The sequence below is a fragment of the Sus scrofa genome, chromosome 14, assembly GCF_054392235.1.
Source record: "Sus scrofa isolate SSC_HxYL_T2T_F1_AM1 chromosome 14, Sscrofa_HxYL_maternal_Yorkshire_Landrace_v2.0, whole genome shotgun sequence".
Classification (NCBI taxonomy): domain Eukaryota; kingdom Metazoa; phylum Chordata; class Mammalia; order Artiodactyla; family Suidae; genus Sus; species Sus scrofa.
In genome coordinates, this window is record NC_139396.1 from 47,545,208 (window position 1) to 47,573,089 (window position 27,882).

Sequence of the window (27,882 nt, forward strand, 5' to 3'; positions counted from 1 at the left end):
TTCTTTTCTTTTTTTTCTTCTTTTTTTGCCATGCCCCGGCCAGGGATTGAATCCGAGCCACAACTGCAGCAATGCCAGATCCTTAACCCACTGTGTCACAGAAGGAACTCCAAAAATGTGTTTTTGAATGAGTTTTTCTGATTATAAGTGTGAAGTATGGACACTGAAAAACATAAGGTTAATACAAAGAGAAAAAAGAGGAAGTCTCTGTTTGGGGATAGTGTATCTTTTTCTCCCCCCATACAGGACATTGATTTCTAAAACAGCAACTTTGGTTATGATAATGATAGTAAAATTACCAAAGTGGTCTTTAAACTCCTTCATTCTTTTTTTATCTTTTTTTTGGTTGGTTTGTTTTTTGTCTGTTTAGGGCCACACCTGTGGCCTACTGAAATTCCCAGGCTAGGGGTCAAATCGGAGCTGTAGCTAAGGAGGATACTAAGGAGGAGCTGCTGCTCCCAGAAAGGAAGAGGCCGGCTTTTCTGACCCCTACTCCCCTTGGATGATAAAACTGTAGCCCACCAGATCCTCCACAGCGCTTCTGTACTTGCCTGCTTGCACCTCTCACAAGCGTCCTATCCGAATAAATCTATTTCTTGCCTATCACTTTGTCTCTTGCTGAATTCCTTCTGCGTGGAGACATGACGAACCTGAGCCTCAGTGAGTCCAGACACAGGGTGAGTGATTCTAATTTAAAACCATGGGTTCAAGTCCCAATCTGGGTCTAAGCTGGGCTCAAGTAAAGGCACATGGGTTCAAGTCCCAATCTGTGTTCTGGCTAGGTTCAGGCCGTTAATACTGTCAGTTTCAGAAGCACTATTCACAATAACCAAGACATGGAAACAACCTAAATGTCCATTGACAGAGGAATTGATAAAGAAGATGTGGTACATATACACAATGGAATACAACTCAGCCATTAAAAAGAATGAAATAATGCCATCTGCAGTAACAGGAATGCAACAAAGTTTCTCATACTAAGTGAACCAAATCAGAAAGAGAAAGACAAATACCATATGATATCATTTATATGCAGAATATAAAGTATGGCACAAATAAACCTGTCTGCAAAACAGAAAACAGACTCACAGACATAGAGAACAGAACTGTGGTTGCCAAGGAGGAGAGGGGAGGGAGTGGGAGGGCCTGGGAGTTTGGGGTTAGTTGATGCAAACAGTTCCCTTTATATTGGATAAGCATTGAGGTCCTACTGTAGAGCACAGGCAACTCTATCCAGTCTCCTAGGATAGACCATGATGGGAGATAATATAACAGAGGCAGAGGGGAGTAAGCCCTCCTGCCCCTGGGGAGTTGGCACCATCCAGGTAATTGAATGCCCTTATATGGGTTGCGGTCAGGTTGGTCCCAGATGCTCCACAGTCTGCTTTCCTTAAAGGCAAGGGTTGGGATCTGACACCACGGCTACTGATCTGGCACTGTGCAGAGCATCTCAGACTTAGGTGGGCCAACCAATGTTTCCTGTAAGTCTAGGTGAGGCAGTGAGAGAGCAGGGGACACCCCTCAGTGGAGTGTTGGTAAACAGGCTTTCCAACAATGGGAAAAAGTCATGGTTTGTGATGTTTGCCAATTTCCGTGGTGTAAATACCGACAGTCACTGAATAAGGGATGGGGGGGGGGGGGAATACATACAATCCAGCTAGCTCTCTCAAGCTGGTATGGTACTGGTTTTTAGCACATTCCAGTCTTGATGTATCAACACCTCTTCAAAGGCAACAGTTACCTTCCAAGAAACATGGGAGTAGGCAGGGCATAGCCAGCTCCTCCACAACTGCCCAGCTTGTGGCCAGCCTGATTCTAACTCAGGGCAGTAAAAATCTCTAGAATTCGAAAAGGAGGAAACTCTGGGATGGAACCATAGCCCCCTTTACTAAGACACTGAGACAATATTTACCATCTTCCTGTAAACACAACTGACCCCAGAACTGGAAGACACGGAACAAACCACCGGACTCTTTAAAACCTCGCCCACATAGCATGGCTTCTCTCCCTCACTTTGAGACGCCTTCTGATAGTGGCCTAAAGAACTATTTACATACACAAATTCACTGCCTGTTAATGAACACATTCCCTTTACTTTGCATAATTGACAGTAATCTTGTGGGTTAATTAGATTTTTATGTGCATTTGATTCAGGAGATTTAATTTGACCTCTGCTCTCCTGCTGAGAGCAAGGGACCCAGGCATGCATTTCTTTTTGGCTACGACTTCTCAGGTTGAAACACTTGGACACCCAGCCCTTACCTACCCCCACCCCTTCAGATATACAAACAATCCTTCTAGCAGTAATGATGGTGAAAGCTGGTGTTTGATCCAGTTAGCGGTTCAGGATACCGGATGTGTTTACTGGCTACCAGTGGAAGGAATGACTGAGGAAGGGGTGTTACAGATAAAAGGACTGGGTGGAATGTTTGCAGAGTTTTTCTCAGTAGCCTGGAAGTGTTCATTTAAGAAAATGGTTGCCAAAGGGAAGCGGGAGGGAGTGGGATGGACGGGGAGTTTGGGGTTAGGAGATGCAAACTACTGCATTGAGAATGGATAAGCAATGAGGTCCTGCTGTACAGCACAGGGAACTATATCTAATCACTTGTGATAGAACATGATGGAGGGTAATGTGAGAAAAAGAATATGTATTGGGTTACTTTACTGTACAGCAGAAATTGACAGAACATAGTAAAGCAACTGTAACAAAAATTTTTTCTTTAAATTAAAAAAAAGAAAATATGTCCAATAGTGGAACTGGATATTTCTTCCTTTAGTGTTAATCTTTACAGGGAAATACACTGGCAGATTGTATCAAGAGTTCTAAAAAGCCATCGAACTTTTTGATTCTAAGAAGCCAACTTAAGCAAAAATGAAGTGGACAAAGATCCACACAGAAGATGATTTACTGCTGCACTGTTTGTAAGAATAAAACTTGGAAACAACTTAAATATCCAAAAATACAGATAGTGTTATTTACGTAATGTTGAATCTATGCGATGGATGATTAAAATGTTTTTGAGGAATATTTAATGTCAAAAGAAGAGGCTACTGATATAAGTGAAAGTATGTTAGAAATCTGTGTACATATGATTCCAAACGTGTAAAATAAGTAAGTCTACTACACATTTGCTACATACGAATGTTATCTATGTAGAAAACAAGGAAGGAAATGAACGAACATGTTAGTAGTGGGTTATCCTTAGGTAGAAGGGATATTGATACAGTATTTGTTTTTTTCTCAAATATCTTTTTACAAATATTCTAAAATGAGGATGTGTTACTTTTATACACAGACAGCAATTACGTTACATAATTATCTTGAGTCTCACATCGCATCCTGATGCATCATGGTCGGCTCCTGCCTTTAAATTCCTCCTCAGTGAAGACTAAATCTAATCCTTTATGACTCTGATGCCCATTCTGATGCACCTCTTTCCCTGGCACCACCAAGAAATTCCCCAACACCAGCTGGGTGTCCTACAATTCAAATGGCTCCCACTCTATCTCCGGGGAGATGGTGTCAGATCCCAAAGGTTAAGGCTCAGTTCCAGAAGATCGCCCCCACCTTCAGATGTCATGGCCAGTTCTGGTTGTTATCTGTGCTTCGGACCAACCGGTTAGAGACTGAAGGTGTCAATGACCCCCTGTGTGGGTTCCCTTAATTCGCTGGAGCAGCTCACTGAACTCAGAGAAACATTTCACTTACTAGATGACTGGTTATTATGAGAGGGTGTAACTCAGGAAGAGATGCAAAAGGCAGGGAATGGGGAAAGGGGAGGAGCTTCAGACACACCAGGCGCCACAAAATCTCCATGTGATCACCAGCCCGGAAACTCCCCAAACCCAGCCTTTGGGTTCCTTGCATAGGCATCACTGATTAAATCACTGGCCACCGGCCATTGCAATTTCCGGTCCCCGGTTCTCCCAGTGCAGGTCAGAGGGGGCGGGACTGAATGTTCCAGTCCCCCAAGCCTGTGGTTGGTTCCCCTGGCAACCAGCCTGCATCTTAAGGTGACCTGAGAGGCTTTCCAAAAGTCACCTTAACATTAAAAAAAAAAAAAAAGTACCTTTATGCACTCATCTCAGAAAATTCTAAGGGTTTTAGGAGCTCTGTGCCAGGAAAAGGGATGAAGACCAAAGAAAACCAAATATATATTTCTTACTATAAATCACAATAGTGCACCCTTTGTGCAAAGGACAAACTAACACTCTGTAAGAAAGCAGCAGTAGAAAATTGACAGAACACTGTAAACCAGCTATAATGGAAAAAAAATTAATTAAAATAAAAAAACAAAAAAAAAGTCTTCCAATTAAAAAAAAAAAAAGAAAGAAGGAAAAAAAGAATGAAAGCAGCCTCTGATAATCAAGGGAGGGCAACAGAGATGACACAGCCGGGAAGACCCAAGGATACTGTGAAGAGAATGAATAAACCTCCTCAAAGCAGAATAGACGGTCCTAATTAGTCTCTGCTCCAAAAGCCCAAACAACAGACCCTGGGAATCAGGGCCCTGCCCTCGCTGCCAGAGATGCCAGATGGTGCTGCAGGTGGTGTAAGCACCTTCAGATGTCTAGGCCAAGATGCAAAAACGCCGCTAAACACTGGTTCATGTGAGTCTAAGGCAAGGCAGTTAGGCGGAAACTAAAAGGGTCGCGATGCAGAAACGAGGTGGTCCTGCTTACCTGTTGCGCGCGCCAGGAGCCAGGCGCTGGCATACCACGGCGGTGGTGGCGTGTTTGCCGCCGTTTCCCAGCTCCTGCTTGACGTCCCACTGTCGGGGCTCACTGGTCCGCGTGCTCAAAATGTTCACCCCCTTCTTGACCTTGGCTCTGCAGGGAGGAAGAGGGCAAGAGTGAGCCACGGATTAACGACTCCGCCTTTGCAAATGTGCCCATGCTCGGCCACGTGTGCGTGAGCGCCCTGCTTTCTGTCCTGTTTTTCTGCATTTTTCCTACCCAGTGGCACTAACAAGGTGCACCAGAGGTGGGTGATGCCAAGGAGAGAGGGATGGGGTGGGGTCGGGTGGGGTTGGGGGTGGAGATCTACCCACAGACCTAGGATTCACAGAACTTGCTGTTCAGACTGAGGGTGAAGGGAAGGGCCCCTGAACAGTCCCCAAACCAAGGCGTAGCATAGCCAAGGGTTCAGGAGAAAACCAGCCTGCCCAGGCTGGTCATTCTCAATCAGGGGCCATTGCGTCCTGCAGAGACCATGTAGGGATGTCTGGAGACAGTTTTGTCCTGGGATGGTTTCTGCTGGGGAGAGGGCCGGTCTGCTTTGTGCTTTGCCTGGTCTCTTCTGGGAACAAACAAAGCCAAGTACCCTGAGCCAAAGACTTTTTAAAAAGGCAAAACTAAAAATTGTTGTTTTAGACTCACAGACATGGAGAACAGACTTGTGGTTGCCAAGGGGTAGGGAGAGGGAGTGGGATAGACCGGGAGTTTGGGGTTGGGAGCTGCAGACTATTACACTGAGGATGCATAAGCCATAAGGTCTTGCTGTACAGCACAGGGAACTCTATCCAGTCTCTTGTGATAGAATATGATGGAAGATAATATGAGAAAAAGAATGTATAACTGGGTGGCTTTGGTATACAGCAGAAATCGGGCACAACATTAAAAACCAACTATGCTTTAACTTACAAAAAGCTAAAAAAATTAAAGGGAAAAATAAATAAAACTTGTTTGGGCTACATCTTTTTGCCTCTCTGAATCTCCATTTTATCTTCAATAAACTGGTGAGAGGTGTTTCCTGGTGGCCTAGCAGTTAAGGATCTGGCATTGTCACTGCTATGGTCTGGGTTCAGTTTCTGGCCCTGGAACTTCCTCATACCGTGGGAGTGGCCAAAAATAAATAAATAAAAAGATAAACCAGTGATAAAATTAGTGGATTGAACACAAATACCTACTTATCCTTTCTTTCCAAATCCCACTTAATGAAGAGTGAGGGGACTTTTTTTTTTTCCCTTTTGAGGGTCGTACCTTCGGCATGTGGAAGTTCCCAGGCTAGGGGTCAAAATGGAGCTGCAGCTGCAGGCCTACATCACAGCCATGGCAACACCAGTTCCCAGCCGCATCTGCGACCCACTCTTCACCTTGCGACAATGCTGGATCCTTAACCCACTGAGTGAGGCCAAGGATGGAACTTGAATCCTCTTGGAGACTATGTCAGGTCCTTAACCAGCTGAGCCACAATGGGAATGCCTAGGGGACTATTTTTATTTTTAAATTTCTTTTTTTGTGCACCATGGCACGTGGAAGTTCCCAGGCCAGGGGTAGAATCTGAGCCTCAGCTGCGACCTACACCATAGCTGGGACAGCCCTGGATCCTTAACCCACTACACCGAGGTGGGAACTTCAGGACTATTTTTAAAAATCCACAACAATGGGGAGGAGAGTTGTAGCAACAAGCAATATGGGGACCGGGAAGCATATGTACAAGGGAGTAAAAGAATGAGCTGAAGGTCCAAACTAAGTTGTGAGCCATCCTCAAGAAAAGCCAGGAACCAACAGAGTTTTTCCACAGAAAGTCCCCAATCTCAGGCATTGGTGGGAATCACTAAAAAGGGGAATCAATGAAGATGAAAATAAGGAGGATCAGCTAAAAGTGTGTTTATGAAGCCAGATGCAAATGCTCTTCCCTTTCACCGTAACAGGGTGACAGACAGACTCCATGTTGAGCCCAGAGTGCCATGAAAATTTGAGACTTGGGTTACCTTGCTGAAAACATAGAGTCATTAAGTGGTAGTACAGATACTGAACAGTGAGCTTTCTAGGCCTTTGCCCCCAAAGTTGGACATTGATCCTCCAGGAAAAACATCAAATTCTAGAGTATTTGATACGGAGGTTGGTACCTCTCCAACCAGCCAGCCAGGTTACCTGTCAGTGAAGCTTATACTCAGCCATTCCCACCTGTCGACTCAGCTTCTAAGGGATTTTCAGCCCCTCACTTTCTTTTATATGAGCAAACAAGAATCAAGACTCTTAGGACACTGAGAAAAGTTTCTACATGACATAGGCAACAAAACAGGCAAAACAAACAACAAAAACAAAAGCAATGTGTAGGAAATAGAGCCTAGGCAGGAAAGACCCTACTTAACAAAAACCATAGTCATCACAATTATGGAACAATCAGAGAGATACTGCAATCATGAAACAAACACAGATCACTATTTTTAAAAAAAGTCCAGGAGTTCCCGTTGTGACTCAGGGGAAACGAACCCGACGAGTATCCTTGAGGATATGGGATCGATCCCTGGCCTCACTCAATGGATTAAGGAGCCAGTGTCACCACTAGCTGTGGTGTAGGTTGCAGACGTGGCTCAGATCTGGCATTGCTGTGGCTGTGGTGTAGGCCAGCAACTGCAGCTCTGATTCGACTCCTAGCCTGGGAACTTCTACATGCTGCGCATGTGGCCTTAAAAAGTAAATTAATTAAAAAAAATTTTTTTTTAAATTAAAGGGGAAAAATGGGCCTTTGGAAATTAAAAACATTACAGCAGTAATGGAAAGTCAGTGGCATGGCTGATGGATAGAGTTGAGGATATTTGTCCCAGGAAGCAGAGGGGAAAAAACACAATGAAATAGAAGACAGGAGAGAAGATAAGCCAAGAGGATTAATTTGAGGTTCAACATCCTGACAATATAAACAGCATACAGATGGGGGAGTAGGGGTCATCATGAAGAACTTCAAGAAGTTTCCCCAAATGACAGGACGGGCGTATCCAGACTGGAAGGGTCTCCTGGGTGAGGAACATTGTGAGTAAAAAGAGACCTCCCCCGAGGCACAGGGTCTGTACAGTTCAGGATTCTGGGTACAGAGAGGTGAATTCTGCAATCCTCCAGGCTGAAGGAAGGATCTGGGATTAGAATGGACTCAGAATTCACAAGAGTCTCTTTGGGAACCAGAAGGGATGACAAATATTTCAAAAAATCAGAGGGAAAGGATTTCCGACCTCCTAATCAATATCCAGCCTAAAATGAGGAAAATGTTTCTGGATAGCAAAGTTTTCCACAAATGTACTTCCTACGCCCTTTCTCAGAAAACTACTTGAAGATGAGGTCCATCAAACAAGGCGGCAGAGTTCCCTGGGGGTGTAGCTGGTTTAGGATCTGGCATTGTCACAGCAGCGGCTTGGGTCTCTGCTGAGGAGGCTCAGGTTCAATCCCTGGCCCGGGAACTTCAAAAAAATAAAAGGGGGTAAATATAGACAAAAAAAATCACAAGACGCAGGAAACAAAGATCCAACATGTGACAGAGATGAACGGAAGGTTTAAGAGAGGTCCCCAATTACAGCCAAGAACCAGCACAAAGAAGACTTCGCTATTGATGTCTTCAGGAAACTGGAAATTTCCTAATAAATTCAAGGTGAAAATATTCTGAAAGGAGACCTAGATTATCAGAAAGGGTTTGGGAATAAATAAGAGCTAAACACACAAAAAGGGAAGAAAAATGAAAAAAAAAAAACCCACCAAATTTGTTTTTAATTCTGATGGTAAAACATCAGAAAAGGAAAAATCATCATCATTTAATACTTGATTTTGTTGTGATGAGTATACATACTTGTAATATGTTAAATAGTGGCTATTAATCTAGACAAAATATGATTATATTGGAGGGCTGGAGACACAGAAAGAAGTTGGGGAGAAGAGATATCCTTACCCCCATTTTTTTGCTTTTTTTGGGGAGAGGGGCACACCTGCAGCATGCGGAAGTTCCTAGGTTAGAGGTCGAATCTGAACTACAGCCACCAGCCTACGCCACAGCCACAGCCATGCCAGATCTGAGCTGTGTCTTCCACCTATGCCACAGCTCACGGCAACACCAGATCCTCAATCCACTGAGCAAGGCCAGGGATCCAACTCTCATCCTCGTGGATACTAGTCAGATTCGTAACCCCTGAGCCACAATGGGAACTCCCCAAAGAATTCTTATACACTTTCCCCAGTGATACTGTCTTAGGTCACCACTGTATGTTGTCAAAACCAGGAAACTGCCACTGCTATGAACTAAGTTCAGAACTTGTTTAGATTTTTCTTGTTTTCAGTGCACTTTAAAAAAATTATTTTATTGAAGTATAATTGATTTACAATGTGCTAATTTCTGCTGTTCAACAACATGATTCAGTGATATACATTCTTTTTAAATATTCTTTTCCATTATGGTTTATCACAGTATATTAACTAGAGTTCCCTGTGCTCTACAGTAGGACCTTGTTGTTTATGCATCCTATACATAGTTTGCCTCTGTTAATCCCAAACTCCCAGTCCATCCCTCCACCCCCGTGGCAACCACAAGTCTGTTCTCTCTGTCTGTTATGTGCATTTTTTTGGGGGGGGGGTATCTAGTTCTATAAAATCACATCACGTGTGTAGACTGCAGTCATCACGATCAGAATACAGAAGAATTTCATCGCCATAAAGACCCTTCCTAAAGTTACTTCTTATTAGACACGCCCACCACCCACGCTCAGCCTTGACAGACGGCTGTTCTCTAGCGCCGTCATTTTGCCACTTTTTAGAATGTACATACAGTTCTTACCAACAAACTCTGCAGAGCTATTCGACTCCTTAAATTCAGGCTGAGTTATATCTGATGAAAGGAACAGTTTAAAAAAGCGCGCACACACACACACCCACCCACCCACCCACCCACACCTGCCCTCCTAACCTCACAGGGTAGAGATGAGTCCTTGTGAATTGTTAACAGGCTAGACATGGCCAAGCAACCAGGCGGTTACTAGGAAGGCACCAAGTGGGTGGGAGGTGGTGGTGATAAACCACTTCTCCATTCAAATCAGCGTCACCTCCCCCACACACCCCGACACCCCCAGCAGCAAAAGCACATCAGTGGCAGGAACAAACCTTCTTTCTTTAGAAAGTTCTTCCCAATCTTACTTTATGTTATTTTTTGTCTTTTTGCCTTTTCTAGGGCTGCTTCCCTCGGCATATGGAGGTTCCCAGGGTAGGGGTCCAATCGGAGCTGTAGCCGCCGGCCCACGCCACAGCCACAGCAACGCAGGATCCGAACTGCGTTTTCGACCTACACCACAGCTCACGGCAACGCCAGATCCTTAACCCACTGAGCAAGGCCAGGGATCGAACCTGCAACCTCATGGTTCCTAGTTGGATTCGTAAACCACTGCGCCACGACGAGGGAACTCCCTTCCCAATCTTACTTTTAAATGATTTGCAAAATGATTTTGCTAAAACACCCTTGCCACCCAGGCCAGGAGGAGACCCAGGTAAGCCTGACACATTAGCATGTGAAAACCCCCTCTTTGTCCTCAAGCAAGGGAACCTCCCACCTCAGTGGCCCACAGTGACTGCCTCAGGAAATGTGACTGTGATTGAAATTCAGTTTGGCTGCATCTGGATTGTGCTCAAGACTCCAGGTTTCACTGAAGCTACAAATTGTTCTTTCCACTTCACAGTTCAAGAAAATCAGAGGATTCTTGTTGGCTGGTGCAGTGGCTGGTCTCATCGCTGAGTGGGGTGGGACGTTGAGCCTCGGGGATGGAGGGAAGGCACAGCTTTTAAAAAAGTTGATTTTGTTAATTAGGTGTTTTCTTTGATGAGGTCAGTGGATGTTCCTGTCTAAGTCAGGGAACTAGCTGTTGCAGGAATTTGGGTCCTAGTGAAACTGACAGCACTAATGGCCTGAACCTAGCCAGAACCCAGATTGGGACCCAAACCCAGGCAAAACCCAGATGAGGATTTGACCATCCCTATCACTAGGACCAGAAGTTTTGTAATGAGAGAGTTAAAATACAATGGGATTGGAGGATAAAATTTGGGGATGCCTGGTTTCTAGGGAAGAAGCTAGTGCACGTTCGTGGGTGGAGATGTGAGAGCAGCCCTTTCTCAGCATCCATTGTGGAGGGGAAGACAGTGCACCAGACGCAGGAAACCCAGCTCTGGTCCTGTCTCTGCTGTGATGAGCTCTACGACCTTGGGCAAATCACTCAGTTGATCTCTGCTCTTTCTTATCATCTATCCCTAGGGGATGGCCATAGTTCGGTGGTCCCCAGTATGTGAGACTACTGTCTCTAGTGGTCAGAGAGATGGTTTCAGATTCTTGGAGACAAAAATGAATAATGCCAACGTATCATTTTTCGTTGATCACATTCATGTTGAGTACCGACTTTTCCTGGCAGGCACCATACTAGATGCTGGGATGCCGGGATGCTGGATGCTGGGATGGATGCACAGGATTCAGGTGTGGGCTGGCCCGTGGTGGTGCCTCCTGTCTTGTTCCGGTGTACCTGAGTCGGCTCATGCCACATGTTTATAATTGATGCTATTATTCAGTTTTTTTAGTGATTAAAATTCCTCCTCTTTTCAAAATGTGCCTGACTCAGGTGTAATAAAGGGATGATTAAATATTCCTTAAAGAAAATCAATGTTCGGTACAAATTCTGAATGCAGGAAGCCTAATTTCCATCCTCCAAGCCATCCATCTCGGGGTCAGTTATAATTGCCATGTGAAATGCTCTCTCTGGGACTTTCTCAAAGCCACTGAGATGCCTGTGCGAGCATCTGTGCGTCTTTTTTTTTTTTTTAAAGGCAAGCTTGTTTTAATTAATTAATGAATTAATTGGAACATAGTTGATTTATAATATTGTATCAGTTTCAGGGGTATAGCATAGAGATTTTTTTTTCAGGTTATGTTCCATTATAGGTTTGTTCTGTGTGTGTGTGTGTGTGTGTGTTTTTAATAATTCAATGATTTTCATATTTATGGTTGTACAACTATCATCACAATCTAATTTTAGAACATTTCCATCCCAATCTGTGTCTTGAGGAGGGGTACAGGAGGAGGCCAGGTACCACGTGGTCTCTGGCCCTGTAAGGCTGAGTCTGGTGAGGGGCTCAGCAGGACCGTTAGCATAGGTTAAAAAAAAGGAAACATAGAAGCAGTTTCTCTTGAGTTGAATCATACTTCCTTCCAAATTCAGACGCTGAACTCCTAACCCCCAGTTCCTCAGAGTGTGACCTTCCATGGCTTAGGGCCTTTATAGAGGGAATACAGGCCAAGGAATTGGAATGAACTCCAATTCAGAACAACTGGTACCTTATAAGAAGGGGGAAATGGCTTATATATTATTTACTTATTTATTTACTTTAAGATTTTAATTTTTTTCTATTATAGTTGATTTACAACGGTCTGTCAATTTCTGCTGTTCAGCAAAGTGGTTCGGTCATACATATACACATACATCCTTTTTCTCATCTTATCCTCCATCATGTTCCATCACAAGTGACTGGATAGAGTTCCTGGTGCCATACAGCAGGATCTCATTGCTTAGCCACTCCAAAGGCAACAGTCTGCATCTCCTAACCTTACCTCCCAGGCCATCGCACTCCCTCCCCCTTCCCCTTGGCAACCACAAGTCTCTTCTTCATGTCCATTATTTTTTCTGTGGAAAGGTGCCGTATGTTAGATTCCAGATATAAGTGATATCGTATGGTATTTTGTCTTTCTCTTTCTGACTTATTTCACTTAGTGTGAGAGTCCCTAGTTCCATCATGTTGCTGCAAGAGGGGGAAATTTATAACAGACACCAGACAGGGGAATGCCATGTGAAGATGGACATGGCTGTCTATGAGCCAAGGGGAGATGCCCAGGGCAGATCCTCCCTCAGAACTCTTAGAACCCAAATCTGCCCTTATCTTGATTTTGGACTGGCAGCCTCCAGAACTGAGAGACAGCACATCTGTCACTTAAGCCACTCAGTCTGGGGTACTTTTTAAAATTTTTAATTAATTGAAAAAAATTTTTTGGCTGTGCCTGCGGCACGAGGAAATTCGCGGGCCAGGAATCAACCAGTGCCACTGCAGTGACAATGCTAGATCCTTATCTGCTAGAATACCAGGGAACTCCTAGGAGTGTTTTGCTTGTTTGTTTGTTTTGTCTTTTTGCCTTTTCTAGGGCTGCTTCCCTCAGCATATGGAGGTTCCCAGGGTAGGGGTCCAATCGGAGCTGTAGCCTCTGGCCTCTGCCAGAGCCACAGCAACGCAGGATCCGAACTGCGTTTTCGACCTACACCACAGCTCATGGCAACGCCGGATCCTTAACCCACTGAGCAAGGCCAGGGATTGAACCTGCAACCTCATGGTTCCTAGTCGGATTCATCAACCACTGCACCACGAGCCGCCTGCAGTATATGGAGTTCTTAGGCCAGGGATCAGATCCGAGCTGTGGTTGTGACCTACCCTGCAGTTGTGGCAATGCCAGATCCTTAACCCACTGTGCCAGGCCAGGGATAGAACCTGCATCCCACTCCAGAGATGCTGCAGATCCCATTGCACCACAGCAGGAACGCCCTTGAGGTGCTTTTTATGGCAGCTCTAGCAAATGAATAAAGTAGCCAACATTGAAATAAAATCCAAAAGCTTGCATAGGAAAATCTGAATTTCTGCTTTTTAACCCATTGTGATGTTTCCTCATTCAGCAAGCACCATTTGAATGTGTCACAAGCACTAAAAGCTGTTCTTGCTGACGAATATCCAGGGAGCCTACTTTCTTCTCTTGGAAGAGCCCCCCGCCCCCGGAGTTGAGAGAGAGAGAGAGACAATGAACCCAAACATAAGCAAAACAAACAGCATGTCAGATGCTGGCAAAGGTTATGGGGGAAGATAAAGCTGGGGAGAGAATATGGGGTGGGGTAAGGGAGGTTTAAGTTTGAGGAGGGTGGCTGGGGAAGGCCACTCTGAAGAGGGGCATTTGAGCAAAGATTGAGAGAAGGTATGGGAGTGCCATGTGGATGACAAAGGGGGAGCCCACTTCCAGCAGGGAAAGTCTGCTACAAAGGCCCTGTGGTAGACAGAATTCTATAGATGCCACCCACAGTTGCCGTTCCTGGTTATTCAAACCCTAACCTTGCTGTTAAGGGCTTTTGCAGTTGGGAATTAAGGTCCCACACCAGTTAATCTTTACATAGGGAGGTCTGATCTCATCATATATCTTTTTTTTTTCATTTTCTAAAAATTAAAGTATAGATGATTTACAGTGTTGTGCCAATTTCTGCAGTACAACAAAGTGATCCAGTCATATATATATATATATATATATATATATATATATATATACACACACACATTCTTTTTCTCATGGTATCTCCCATCATGTTCTATCCCAAGAGATTGGATATAACTCCCTGTGCTGTAAGGCAGGACCTCATTACTTATCCATTCTAAATGGAATAGTTTGCATCTACCCATCCCAAAATCCCAGTCCACTCCACTCCCTCCCTCCTCTCTCTTGGCAACCACAAGTCTATTCTTTATGCCTATGAACCTCTTTCTGTTTTGCAGATAGGTTCATTTGTGCCATATTTTATTTTTAAAAAATTTTTTAGTCTTTATTTTTATCTTTATTTTTTTGCCTTTATTTTTAGGGCTGCACCCACAGCGTATGGAAGTTCCCAGGCCAGGGGTTGAATTGGACCTGTAGCTGCTGGTCTATGCTACAGCCACTGCCACAGCTATGTTGAATTCTTTAACCCACTGAGCCAGGGTAGTGATTGAACCCACATCCTCTGGGATACTATCCAGGTTCATTACCATTGAGCCACAGTGGGAACTCCCATTTGTGCCATATTTTAGATTCCACATGTAAGTGATATTGGTACAACCACTATGGGCAACAGTATGGAGGTACCTCAGGAAACTGAGAAATACCATATTATCCAGTAACCCCACTCCTGGGCATCTACATCAGGAAACTAAACATAGAATTATAACACATACAGAGTTCCCATCGTGGCTCAGTGGTTAACGAATCCAACTAGGAACCATGAGGTTGCGGGTTTGATCCCTGGCCTCACTCAGTGGGTTAAGGATCCGGTATTGCCGTGAGCTATGGTGTAGGTCGCAGATGTAGCTCGGATCTGGGGTTGCTGTCGCTATGGTGTAGGCCGGCAGCTACAGCTCCGATTAGACCCCTAGCCTGGGAACCTCCATTTGCCAAGGGTGCAGCCCTAAAAAAGACAAAAAAAGACAAAAAAAAAAAAAAAAAAAAGGGAGTTCCTGTCGTGGCGCAGTGGTTAACAAATCCGATTAGGAACCATGAGGTTGCGGGTTCGGTCCCTGCCCTTGCTCAGTGGGTTAATGATCCGGCATTGCCGTGAGCTGTGGTGTAGGTTGTAGACGCGGCTCGGATCCTGCGTTGCTGTGGCTGTGGCGTAGGCCGGCAGCTACAGCTCTGATTAGACCCCTAGCCTGGGAACCTCCATATGCCGCGGGAGCGGCCCAAGAAATAGCAACAACAACAATAGACAAAAAAAAAAAAAAAAGAATTATAACATATAATCCAACAATCCCACTCCTGGGCTTATATCCAGACAAAACTATAATTCAAGAAGTTACATGCACCCCAATGTTCATAGAAGCAATATTCACAATAGCCAAGACATGGAAACAACCTAAATATGCACTGACAGATGAATAGATTAAAAAGATGTGGTACATATATACAATGGAATACTACGCAGCCATAAAAAAATGAAATAATGCCATTTGCAGCAATATGGATGCAACTAGAGATTCTCATACTGAGTGAAGTAAGTCAGACAGAGAAACACCAGCCCTTTAAAAGCAGAGTTTTCTCTAGCAGATGGAGAAAGCGGAGATTCTGCTGCTTCTACTCAGATGCCAGTAGCATCCTGCCCCAGTTGTGACAACCAAAAATGTCCCCAGATATTACCAAATGTCTTATGGGGATTAAACCATCCTTGGCTGCAAGTCACTGGTTTATATGGCCCCTCTTAGCAGTGAGTAGGCATATTCTTATCCTAAGGCGAGGACCAAAGTAGCTGATACCTACCCAGGCAGATGGTCAGTTTTCTAGGTCAGACTAGATGCTTCATTACTGGAATCTTTCATGCATTCTTTCCTTAGAGACCTTTATGAAAGATGCAAACTTTGGGTCCTAACCTTTCTCTGCCATGGAATGAATATTGTTAATTTCCTTTGTCCTTGGAAATACAGACGGCACCCCAGAGCAATCACCAGCAGCATGCTTATACAACTGGCAATATGAACCACACAGCAGGGGGAAAGCAATGAATGAGTTGTCCACATCAGAGCATGAAAGGTTTGTTCATCTTTGAGTAATGCAGATAAAAGGGTTCACCTGCACCCCGTGTCTATGGACTTCCTCCCTCTACAAAAGATCAAATGGATGGAGAGGAAGGTCAGAGAAATCTCTTTATGATAAATGTCTGTCTCTACATGTCTCACTTTGCTTCAGGGTCTGTCTGCTCTGCACTTTCCAAGCAGGTCTAGCTAGAACAAAGTTAGGAAGCCAGCCACCCCTGGCCTGGCCCCCTACATGGAGTTGCCATGAAGCAAAACCTCGACATCTCCAAGCGAGCAGAGCAATCAATGCCCACTGCATCCAGTCAGCTGTTCCACACTCTCCACCAGTATCACTGTGGGTGTGGCAGTGGGGAAGCCTCCTGCTATGTGTGCCTACTAGCTTCTAGATGGCACTTTGCAAGTGGTGCAGGCTGTACATAAAGGCATAGTCCACTGATGGTTGGCCCTTCCATGATAATAAAGATTCATAAATTTATATCCACATTCACCAGGTAATCAGACAAGTCCTATGAAGCAAATAGGGCAGAGAAAATAGGCTGGGGATTTCTGGTACTTCCAAGCACTTAAGGGAAAACATTTTCAAGAGTTTCCACTGTGGTGCAGCAGGTTAAGGATCTGACATTGTCTCTGTGGTGGTGCGGGTTCAATCCCTGGTCTGATGCAGTGGGTTAAGGATTGGCATTATCACAGCTGTGGCATAAGTCGCAGCTGTGGCTCGGATTTCATCCCCGGCCTGGGAACTTCTATATGCCATGGCTGTGGCAAAAAAAAAGGAAAAAAAAAAAGAGAGAGAGAGAAAACATCTGTCTGGGATCAGTGTCTGTATATAAGTAAAATGACTCTGGTACTCATTGTTCTAATCACTTCCTTGAGTCAAAGTGGCTACCCTGAGTATCAGCGGATGATTAGTTGCTCACCCGAGGTTAGATCCATGTGAACCATCCACCTGGGTTTCCCCAAATCCCACCTTCAACTTGCTGACATTTCCTTTCATGTTCTGTAATACCATTTAATATTTTTCTTTAAAAGAGAGATCCCCCTCCCTTTTTCTTACTTAAGCAAATTAATTTCAAAAAGAAACTATGTGTGACTACTGCAAATAAAAAAGAAACCCCTTTTTTTAAATGCACGTTAAAATAAACACATGGTGACAAATGTAAAAACATGTCTGTTCATGAATCTCATAGAATAGCATGTTTTGCCATAAGCACGCACATCACACTTGGAGAAGCTCCCATATACATATAATTTTAAAAATACAGAGTTTTCTTTTTTGCTTTTTAGGGCTGCACTCGCCGCATATGGAGGTTCCCAGGCTAGGGTTCTAATTGTAGCTACAGCTGCTGGCCTACACCACAGCTCACAGCAACACCAGATCCTTAACCCACTGAGCGAGGCCAGGGATCGAACCTGAGTCCTGGATACTAGTCATACTCATTTCCGCTGAGCCGCAACAGGAACTCCACTGTTTTCTTCTTAGTAGCATAAGAACTGCTGTCTCCCTGTCCATCATCTAGAACCATCACCCCATCCCACCAGCAATTCAGCTGAGTTACCCCCGCCCCCCGCCCCAGGGAGGGAGAGGGAGACAGTGCCTTTGCCAGATCAGGACCCTAGGAGGTCCCAGGAAATGAAGAGGCAAGAGTGGTTCCAAGGATGCGGAAAAATGTTCCAGTGGTCATCACTGCGATTTCTCAAAAGTAGTGTGTTTGCATCTGCATGTGTGCCTGTGAAAACTCTCCAATTGTCACCACTGCAGTTTCCAAAAAAAGATTGTGTGTGTGGCCACTGTAACGTGGCTCGTTCCTCTGTATATAGAATGCCTTACTCCCTCATCAACAGTGGCCATGGGGGGCCGGTTCACCTGAAACACTGCTCCTCACCTCTCTGGGATGTGCCTGAAAACAGCTGCAAATCAAACGCTTTTCCAATGGACTATTTGTTTCCTCTTCTGTTTAGCTTAGCAAATACTGTCCCTTTTTGGTCATTACCTTTTTCGGCCCCAAATTTGCCTTTGATCTTGGGTGTCCATGAAAATTCCTTTATCGGCAATTGATCAAATGTTGGAAGCCAAGGTGGGTACTCAGAGAACACTGGGGTTTCCTAAGCACTGTTGCTGCTTCAAGCTCCGTTATTTCCTTGTTTCCTGTTCTGGTCTCAGGCAATGGGCTCTTTGCTTCTTCTGTTGCAAACTTTGGCACAGGAGCCGTTCATTCATAAAATAAGTGCCAATGTTCACAGATTTGTTCTGAAAGAAACTCAATCCATCGCCCACTACTGCCATGGTTTTCTTTGAAACTTCAGGCTGGTCAACATAAACCAGTGGTCAGCTGGCTGTTAAATTTGCAGGAATTCAGCAAGCAGGTGGTTAAACACAGCAATTATTCAGATGTAAATGAGATAAACCTACAGTGGAATGATCTACATTAGAAAACAAAGGCAGGGAGTTCCTGTCATGGTGCAGTGGTAAACGAATCCGACTAGGAACCATGAGGTTGCGGGTTCGATCCCTGGCCTTGATCCCTGGCCGTGCTCAGTGGGTTAACGATCCGGCGTTGCCGTGAGCTGTGGTGTAGGTTGCAGACGTGGCTCGGATCCCACGTTGCTGTGGCTCTGATGTAGGCCGGCGGCTACAGCTCTGATTAGACCTCTAGCCTGGGAACCTCCATGTGCCGCAGAAGCGGCCCAAGAAATGGCAAAAAGCCAAAAAAAAAAAAAAAAAAAAAAAAAGAAAACAAAGGCCAGAGTTCCTGTTGTGGCTCAGCGGTTAGCGAACCTGACTAGCATCCATGAGGACTCCGGTTTGATTCCTGGCCTCGCTCAGTGGGTTAAGGATCTGGCATTGCCGTGAGCTGTGGTGTAGGTTGAAGACGCAGCTTGGATCCTGCATTGCTGTGGCTCTGGCGTAGGCTGGCAGCTACAGTTCCAATCAGATCCCTAGCCTGGAAACCTTCATATCCCATGGGTGCGGCCCTAAACAGACCAAAAAAAAATAAAGAAAGAAAGAAAGAAAATAAAGGCAATCAGGACTCAAAACTCATAACTCCTTAATTATTTTACTACAATTTACAATGATCTAAGCTCTGGAGGTTAGTTGACATATGTCTGTGGAGGAAGTTCTATTTAACAGAGTGCTACTGCACACCACTTCCCAACTCTGTGTTCAGTGTTATCACATTGGTAGTGTGAAACTGATGACGGTTGGAGTATATACACCAAAGAAATTGGCCAACACTACAAACGGGGCCTTTCCCCTCTGGAGCCCAGTCAGTAAACACCTACAAGCACACCACCAGTGCTAAGTGGGTCAAAGCTCAAAAGGACGATTTCCACAGTAAAGGTTTCCAGCATCATGCATGACAATGACTGCCTTGTTCTCAGCAAATCACTTCTGGTCTGGACCCAGCCTCTAAAATGCATGATGAGGATTCTCCAGTTGCACACTCCCTCCCCCCACCCCACCCACCCATTTTCTGCCCTTCTTTGGTCTCCTTTGCAACCTAGCATCACCCAGGATGCTCTTCCCTTTGGCTCCGATGGAGCTGGGCCAATGGGAGACATACAGACCAGATGGATGGGCAGGAAGAGGGGGAAGGGCCTGGCTTGCCCTCCATTCTGCACCACGATTTGGGCAGCAGCTGTGTCCTGCATAGAGTCAGCCCCAACTCCAAGGGTCCAGCTTCCACCAGGATCTGGTGACACTGGTCCCTTGCCTACTCCTTCAGGCTTAGGGGTGATAAAGCTGGTACCTGCCTGCCTCAAACTTGCCTGCACCTCTAGAAACAGTTTCTTTCATAATAAACATTTTCCATGGAACTTGAGGGTGTGTGTCTTTTGTTGGCTGCTGGGAGCCTAATAGGTGGCCTAGGATGTCTTCCATGTACGGTCCACCCAGTTTTTGGTCTCGTCCTCCAAGACGGCAGTGATGATTTCATGACAACAAAGCATGTCCACCCATGCCCCAATGACTGGTCTTATGTTTCTCCACTTTCTTTTTTCTTTTTTGCTTTTTAGGGCTGCACTGCGGCATAGGAGGTTCCCAGGCTAGGGGTCTGATTGGATCTGTAGACTCCGGCCTATGCCACACCCACAGCAATGTCAGATCTGAGCTGGGTCTTCGATCAACACCACAGCTCAGGGCAACACCAGAGCCTTAACTCTCTGAGCAAGGTCAGGAATCGAACATGCAACCTCGTGGTTCCTAGTTGGATTTGTTTCCACTGCACCACAATGGGAACTCCTTCTCCAGTTTCTTGAAGGTGTTCATTTCGCTTTAATCACCATAGAATTTGTTATCTTTTTTTTTTTTCCTTTTTATGGCCACACCCACGGTATATGGAAGTTTCCGGGCTAGGGGTCAAATCAGAGCTGCAGCTGCTGGTCTACACCACAGCCATGGCAACACCAGAAATTTAAACCACTGAGCGAGGCCAGGGATCAAACTTGCATCCTCAGAGAGATGAGTCCTTAGCCCACTGGGCCACAACAGGAACTCCTAGAATCTGTTGTCTTAACATCCAGCTTTATATACTCTTTCTTGGCATTTTGGTAACACACCGAGGGTTATCTTTTGAGTAAGTGTAGTGAACCATTACAGATTAAAATAATTCAGCAGAACCAAGGCAGAGGAGAATGTCATGAAAAGTCATCCAGGCTAAAGGAAGCAATTTAGTGCACTGACTTTCTTTTCTTTTCTTTTTCTTTTTTTTTTTTTTATCTTTTTAGGACCGTACCTGCTGCATATGGAAGTTCCCAGGCTAGGGGCTGAATCAGAACTGCAGCAGCCGGCCTATGCCACAGCCACAATGAGAGGGATCTGAGCCGCATCTGCAACCTACACCACAGCTCACGGCAACGCCAGATCCTTAATCCACAGATCGAGGCTAGGGATCAAACTCACATCCTCATGGACACTAGTCGGGTTTGGTAACTGGTGAATCACGATGGGAAATCCTGCGCTGACTTGTCTTTGTGTAGGTGGGCCTGGTATCACTTGCTCTGCCATGAAAAAAATGGGCATTAATTATTTAATAGTGAAATTTTTAAACATCTACAGACATAAGGAAAAGAGTCTAACATGCGTCCTTCAGTCAGTTTCAATGACTATCTACATTTAGCCAATCTTGCTTCATCTACTTGCAATGTTTTTATTCTCAGCTATCTAAAACCCAGACCCAGACTTTATTCCATTTCACTCTTAAATATTTCAAGATTTAAAAAAAAATATAACCACCTTGCTATGATCATACCTACCAAAATTAATAATTTCCTAATATAAAAATGGTTCCCTATTATCTCAAAGACATTCTTATTCTTTTTTTTTTTTTTTTTTTTTTTGTCTTTTTGCCATTTCTTGGGCCGCTTCTGCGGCATATGGAGGTTCCCAGGCTAGGGGTCCAATCGGAGCTGTAGCTGCCGGCCTACACCAGAGCCACAGCAACGTGGGATCCGAGCCGCGTCTGCAACCTACACCACAGCTCATGGCAACGCCGGATCGTTAACCCACTGAGCAAGGCCAGGGATCGAACCCGCAACTTCATGGTTCCTAGTCGGATTCGTTAACCACTGCGCCACGATGGGAACTCCTTATTTTTTCTTTAAAAGGCTGTACCTTCGGCATATGGAAGGTCCCTGGCTAGGAGTCAAATGGGAAATGCAGAAGCAACATGCACCTCAGTCACAGCAACGCAGGATCCAAGCCACATCTATGACCTACATGGCAACTTGAAGCAACTCTGGATCCTTAACCTACTGAGCAAAGCCAGGGATCAAACCCACGTCCTCTGGGACACCATACTAGATTCTTAACCCACTGAGCCACAACAGAACCTCATCTCAAAGATGTTATTTTAAGTAATCACTTTGTTCCACCAAAATCCAAGCAAGGTCCACATATAGCATTTGGTTGTTATGTTCTTAAGTCTCTTTTATGCTATGAAGTTACACCACCACTCCTTTTATTCATGCCACTGATATTTTTGAAGTACTAAGTCTTTTGTCCTACAGAATATCCACATTCTAGATTGATCTGATGATGCCCTTGTCCTGCCATTTAAATTGTTCCACTACCACTATATTTCCTTCCAATTGCTTGTTACATGTATAAATGTATTGAGATACAGATGGAACGATTTAGGCTAGACCACCTCCTGGGTGGGGCTCTGTATGTCTTATGGCATCATGTGCCAGTTCAGATGGGGTCAACCTGTATTAAAATAGTTTGTATACATATTTCTGGGATGAATAGCACCAGAATAAATCAGCCCTCTACAGGGAAGTGTGAGATGATAAATGGGTCTATTAGAAATGCTGGTTGAACACCAGTTTAGAACAGCTGTGAGAAGATGTTTAATTCTGGAAAGGACCACAGTGTACAGTGAACCTTTGGCTTTGAAATGAAATCCCTGTGGAGTCTGAGCATTTTAAAGCAACTCCTTTGAAGGCAGGAATCTGTCCTTCCAGCCAAGCAGTCCATCTATCCAGCCCTGCAAGCAAAGGTCTCTCGTGATGTCCATTCATGGAAAAGTCCTATTCCATCCTGCTATGAACCATCTGTCCCAAACATCACTCTGAGCATCACTTCAAGGCAGTGATTCTCAATCGGGGAGATTTGCCACACACACTCCCCACCCCACCCCCAGAGGGGATGTTTGGAAATGCCTAGGGATGTTTCTGAAGGTCAGACTGGGAAGTTGGAGGTACAGCTGACATCTAGTGGATAGAGGCAGAGATGGTGCTGAGCATCTGTAATCCACAGGACAGCCACCACAGCAAAGGCTTATCGGTCTCTGACTCTTGGTACCGAGGGGCTGAAAAATACTGCTGAAGGGCAAAACAGAGCACAGCTGAGGGAGTGCGGCTGGTGGAAGATGCCAGAATCTAATCATGGGAATCATTTTAATGCAAGTCCCCAAACAAAACATGTATCTGTTGCTCTGAGATTGCTGGGCTGGGACCCTACATGAGCAGACAGTCAAGAATTTTTGTGTTCTCAACTTATCTATGTCAGAGAGTAGGCTGGCATGATGCTAATTTATTTGTTTGTTTGTTTATCTTTTTAGGGCCACATCTGCAGTTAGGTGTTGAATACGACCTGCATCTTCGACCAATGCCGCAGCCACAGCAACACCGGATCCTTAACCCACTGAACAAGGCCAGGAATCGAACTCACATCCTCATGGAGACTAGCGCATTCTTAACCTGCTGAGCCAGAACAGGAACTCCGGCACGATGCTAATTTAATCATGGGAGAATAAACCACTGGGAGGAAAGTTCATGCCTTCGACCAGGTGTGATTCACGGCAGGGACCATGGTGAGGGAGGATGCAGAATTCTGAAGGTGGGACCTACCCAGCCCTGTCTGAGTGTAAAGAGAAAACAAAACCATTTTTTCCCCTGCTGCCTTCATTTACTAGGTTCTGTGGAGGTAGGGGAACGATCCACGGAGTCTGTGCCCTGCCGTGTTTGTGAAGATAGCTGACAGCAACGAATATGTATTATTAAACTTTCTGTATCAGCCAGGCTCTCTGCTAAGTGTTTTCCAGTGTTACTTAAACAACAACTACGACCCCTCAGTATGTCATTGGAGAAATGCAAGTTAAAACAACAAGGAGACACCGCCATCTGCCTACCAAAGTGGCCCACATCCAGACCACTGACACCACCAAATGCTGGCAAAGACGTGGAGCAACAGGAATGCTCACTCCTTGCTGATGGGGATTCAAAATGGTACAACGGCTTTGGTTTTTTGTTTTGTTTTGTTTTTGTTTTTAGGGCTACACACACAGCATACAGATGTTCCCAGGCTAGGGTCGAATCGGAGCTGTAGCCACTGGCCTATGCCACAGCCAGAGCAACAGCAACACGGATCCTTAACCTACCGAGCAAGGCGAGGGATTGAACCCTCATCTTCATGGATACTAGCTGGGTTTGTTAACTGCTGAGCTAGACGGGAACTCCGCAACAGCTGCTTTGGAAGACAGTTTGGAGGTTTCTTACAGAACTAAAATACTCTCAGCATAGGATCCAGCCATCACTCTCCTTGGTTTTTACCCAAAGGGGCTGAAAATTATGTCCCCATGAAAACCTATACAGAAATGTTTCTAGCAGCTTTCTTCATAATGGCCAGAACTTGGAAGCAATCAAGATGCCCTTGGGTAAGTAAATGGATCAATAAACCGTGGTCCATCCAAACAGAACATTATTTGGGGCTAAAAAGAAATGAGTTATCAAGTCATTATCAAGACAGAGGAAACTTAAATACATGTTGCTAAGTGAAAGAAGCCAATCAAAAAAGGCTGTATGATTCCAACTCTGTGACATTCTGGAAAAGGCAAAACTATGGAGACAAGAGAACCATCAGTGGTTGCCAGGGGTTGGGAGTTATGAAGAGGCGGAGCACAGATTTTTTTAGGGCAGGGAAAATACTCTGCCTGATGCACTAATGGATGGATGTGGATGCATTTGTCCCAAACACAGAACATTCAACAAACACCAAGAGTCAACCCTAAGGTAAACCATAGAATCCAGGTGATGACGATGTGTCCATGTGGATTCATAAGTACCGTCTGATGGGGGATGCTGTGATGGAGGAGGCTGTGCACGCGTGGGGGCAAAAGGTACATGGGAAACTTATGTACCTTACTCTCAATTTTGTTGTGAAATAAAAACTGCTCTAAAAAGTTAAAGTCTTGGAGCTCCCGTCATGGCTCAGTGGTTAATGAATCTGACTAGGAACCATGAGGTTGCAGGTTCGGTCCCTGGCCTCGCTCAGTGGGTTAAGGATCTGGCGTGGCCATGAGCTGTGGTGTAGGTTGCAGACACAGCTTGGATCTGGTGTTGCTGTGGCTCTGGTATAGGCTGGTGGCTACAGTTCCGACTGGACCCCTAGCCTGGGAACCTCCACGTGCCATGGGTGTGGCCCTAGAAAAGACAAAAGACAAAGAAAAAAAAAAAGTTAAAGTCTTTTTTTTTTTTTTTTCGGTCGCACCTGCAGCATGTGGAAGTTCCCAGGCCAGGGGTAGAACACAGGCCATAGCTATAACCAGAGCCACAGCAGTGACAATGCCGGATCCTTAACCCTCTGCACTGTGAGGTAATTCCTTTAAAGTCTTAAAGAACAATAAAGCTCTCCTAATAATTTCACTGCATCTATAACATGACTATGCTCCATTTTAATATTTATTTTTTAATTGCTTTTTTAATTTTATTTTTTCTTTTTATGGCTGCACCTGCAGCCTCTGGAAGTTTCGAGGCTAGGGGTTGAATATGAGATGCAACTGCAGGCCTATGCACAGTATGTGACAATGTCAGATCCTTAACTCATTGAGCCAGGCCAGAGATCGAACCCACATCCTTATGGACACTATGTTGGCTTCTTAACCTCCTGAGCCACAATGAGAACTCCTATGCTCCAGTAAAAAAATTTTTTTTTCTCTTTAGGGCTGCACCTGAGGCATATGGGAGTTCCTAGGCTAGAGGTTAGAATTGGAGCTGCAGCTCCTGGCCTAAACCACAGCCACAACAACGCAGGATCTGAGTGGTCTCTGTGACCTATGCCGCAGCTTGCGACAATGCCAGGTCCACAACCCACTGAACAAGGCCAGGGATTGAACCCACGTCCACTGGGATACTAGTCGGGTTCGTAACCCATTGAGCCACAATAGGAACTCCCTATGCTCCATTTTTTTAAACTATTTTTATTTTTTAACATTATAACTATTTTATAGTGTTTTGTAAATTTTCTACTGTACAGCAAAGTGACCCAGTCACACATACATATATACATTCTTCTTCTCACATTATCCTCCATCACGCTCCATCACAAGTGACTAGATATAGTTCCCAGTGCTATAAAGCAGGATCTCATTGCTTATCCATTCCAAAGGCAATAGTTTGCATCTATCCCTCCCCCTCTCCAAATATCTTTTTAATTTTTGGCTGCAGCATGCACAAGTTCCTGAGCCAGGAATCGAAACTGCACCACAGCAGTGATGTCACTGGATCCTTTAACCTGTGTGCCACCAGGGAATTCCCTTATGCTCCATTTTTAAACACGTGAGATAACACAGAAGAGCAAAGTAGCGTGCTCAAGGTCACACAGGGATTAAGTGGCAGAGTTAGCATTTGATCTGTGTGGTCTGATTCCTAGAGTTAGAACAACGAGGGTGTCCCATGTCTCAGTAAAGGGGATTGGTGATCCATAAAACACTGGCTTGGAATTATGACCCATGATGTCATCGTTTTCCTACGATTAGGAAAATTGTCTGCGGGTCACACACATACACACTCACACACCCACACCCTACTCCTTTATTTTTTGTAATTTACTTAAAATTTTTATTTTATTTTATGATTTTTATTTTTTCTATTCTAGTTGATGTACAGTGTTCTGTCGATTTCTACAGTTCAGCAAAGTGACCCAGTCATATATATATATTCTTTTTCTCACATTATCCTCCATCATGTTCCATCACAAGTGACTGATAGAGTTCCCTGTGCTATACAGCAGGATCTCATTGCTTATCCACTCCAAAACCCTACTCCTAACCTAATTGGATAGGCAACCCAACCACTCTTTACTCAAGAAGTGCTGGTGCAAAAGAATGTATTAATAATAAAAACCCAAAAGGGCCAAGGAGCCTATCCATCACATCCTTAAAGGCTCCTAAGTAACTCCTCGCAGGTGTCTGTGGCCTCCTTGAGATGCTCCATGGCCAGTCACGAAGGAACTTCAGTGGGAGGAAGATGGGCTTGGGCGCAGCTGGCCCATTAATATTTGATGAAGTTGACCTACTAACTCGCCCCCGAAGGAGCCCTGAGTCTCTCACTACCACTGCTTTCCCCTGCAAGGAAGGGAAAACTCCTTCCTCAAAACCAGCTTGGAAGGAAATAATTCCACCGAGCCCTGGAGTGGGGGTAGCACCACACTGCAGCTGCCTTCCTGGCACCCCTTCACCCTGGTAGTCCCAGAATTCATATCTCTTTTGTTGCTACGTAGGGGTGCAATGCAAGACACCATGACCAACCACTGCTGCTTTCCAATTCTCGCACAAGCGCCCCCGCATGCCTTTCTTAGCTGTAGTGGCCATCTCCTGGAGGGTGATCAAGAGAAACTTCAAAAATATGGAGTTCCCGTTGTGGCTCAGGGATAAGGAACCCAACTAGTATCCATGAAGATGTTGGTTCAATCCCTGGCCTTGCTCAGTGGGTTAAGGATCTGGCGTTGCTGGGAGCTGTGGTGTAGGTCGCAGACACAGCTTGGATCTGGTGTTGCTGTGGCTGTGGCGTTGCTTGGACCTGGCGTTGCTGTGGCTGTGGCGTAGGCCAGCAGCTGCAGCTCTGATTCAACCCCTACCCTGGGAATTTCCATATGCCACAGGGGTGGCCCTATAAAGACTATACATACACACACACACATATATATATATAAATATAAACAGCTCCATATAAAACAAACAAATAAACAACCCCATCAATAAATGGGCAGAAGGCCTAAATAGACATTTCCCCAAAGAAGGCATTCAGATGCCCAGCAGGCACATGAAAAAATGCTCCACATTGCAAGTTATTAGAGAAATGCAAATCAAAACCACCATGAGATACCACCTCACGCTAGTCAGAAAGGCCATCATCAAAATGTCTATAAATAATAAATGCTGAGAGGATGTGGAACAAAGGGAAGGAACCCTCCTACGCTGTTGGTGGGAATGTAAATTCGTACAACCACTACAGAGAAGATTAAGGAGGTTTCTCAAAAAACTAAAAATGGAGTTGCCGTAT

The 27,882-nt window shown here is 44.9% G+C and overlaps 1 protein-coding gene across 6 annotated transcripts in view; it reads right to left on the bottom strand.

The window, feature by feature from the left end:
* TMEM132C (transmembrane protein 132C) overlaps positions 1-27,882 on the bottom strand; it is a 403,977-nt gene that overhangs the window by 138,506 nt on the left and 237,589 nt on the right. For all 6 annotated transcript variants that reach the window (XM_084995970.1, XM_084995968.1, XM_084995966.1 and 3 more), the window contains one exon: positions 4,684-4,830. In XM_084995970.1, coding sequence (XP_084852096.1) covers positions 4,684-4,830 — 147 coding nt within the window. The remainder of the gene's footprint in view (positions 1-4,683; positions 4,831-27,882) is intronic.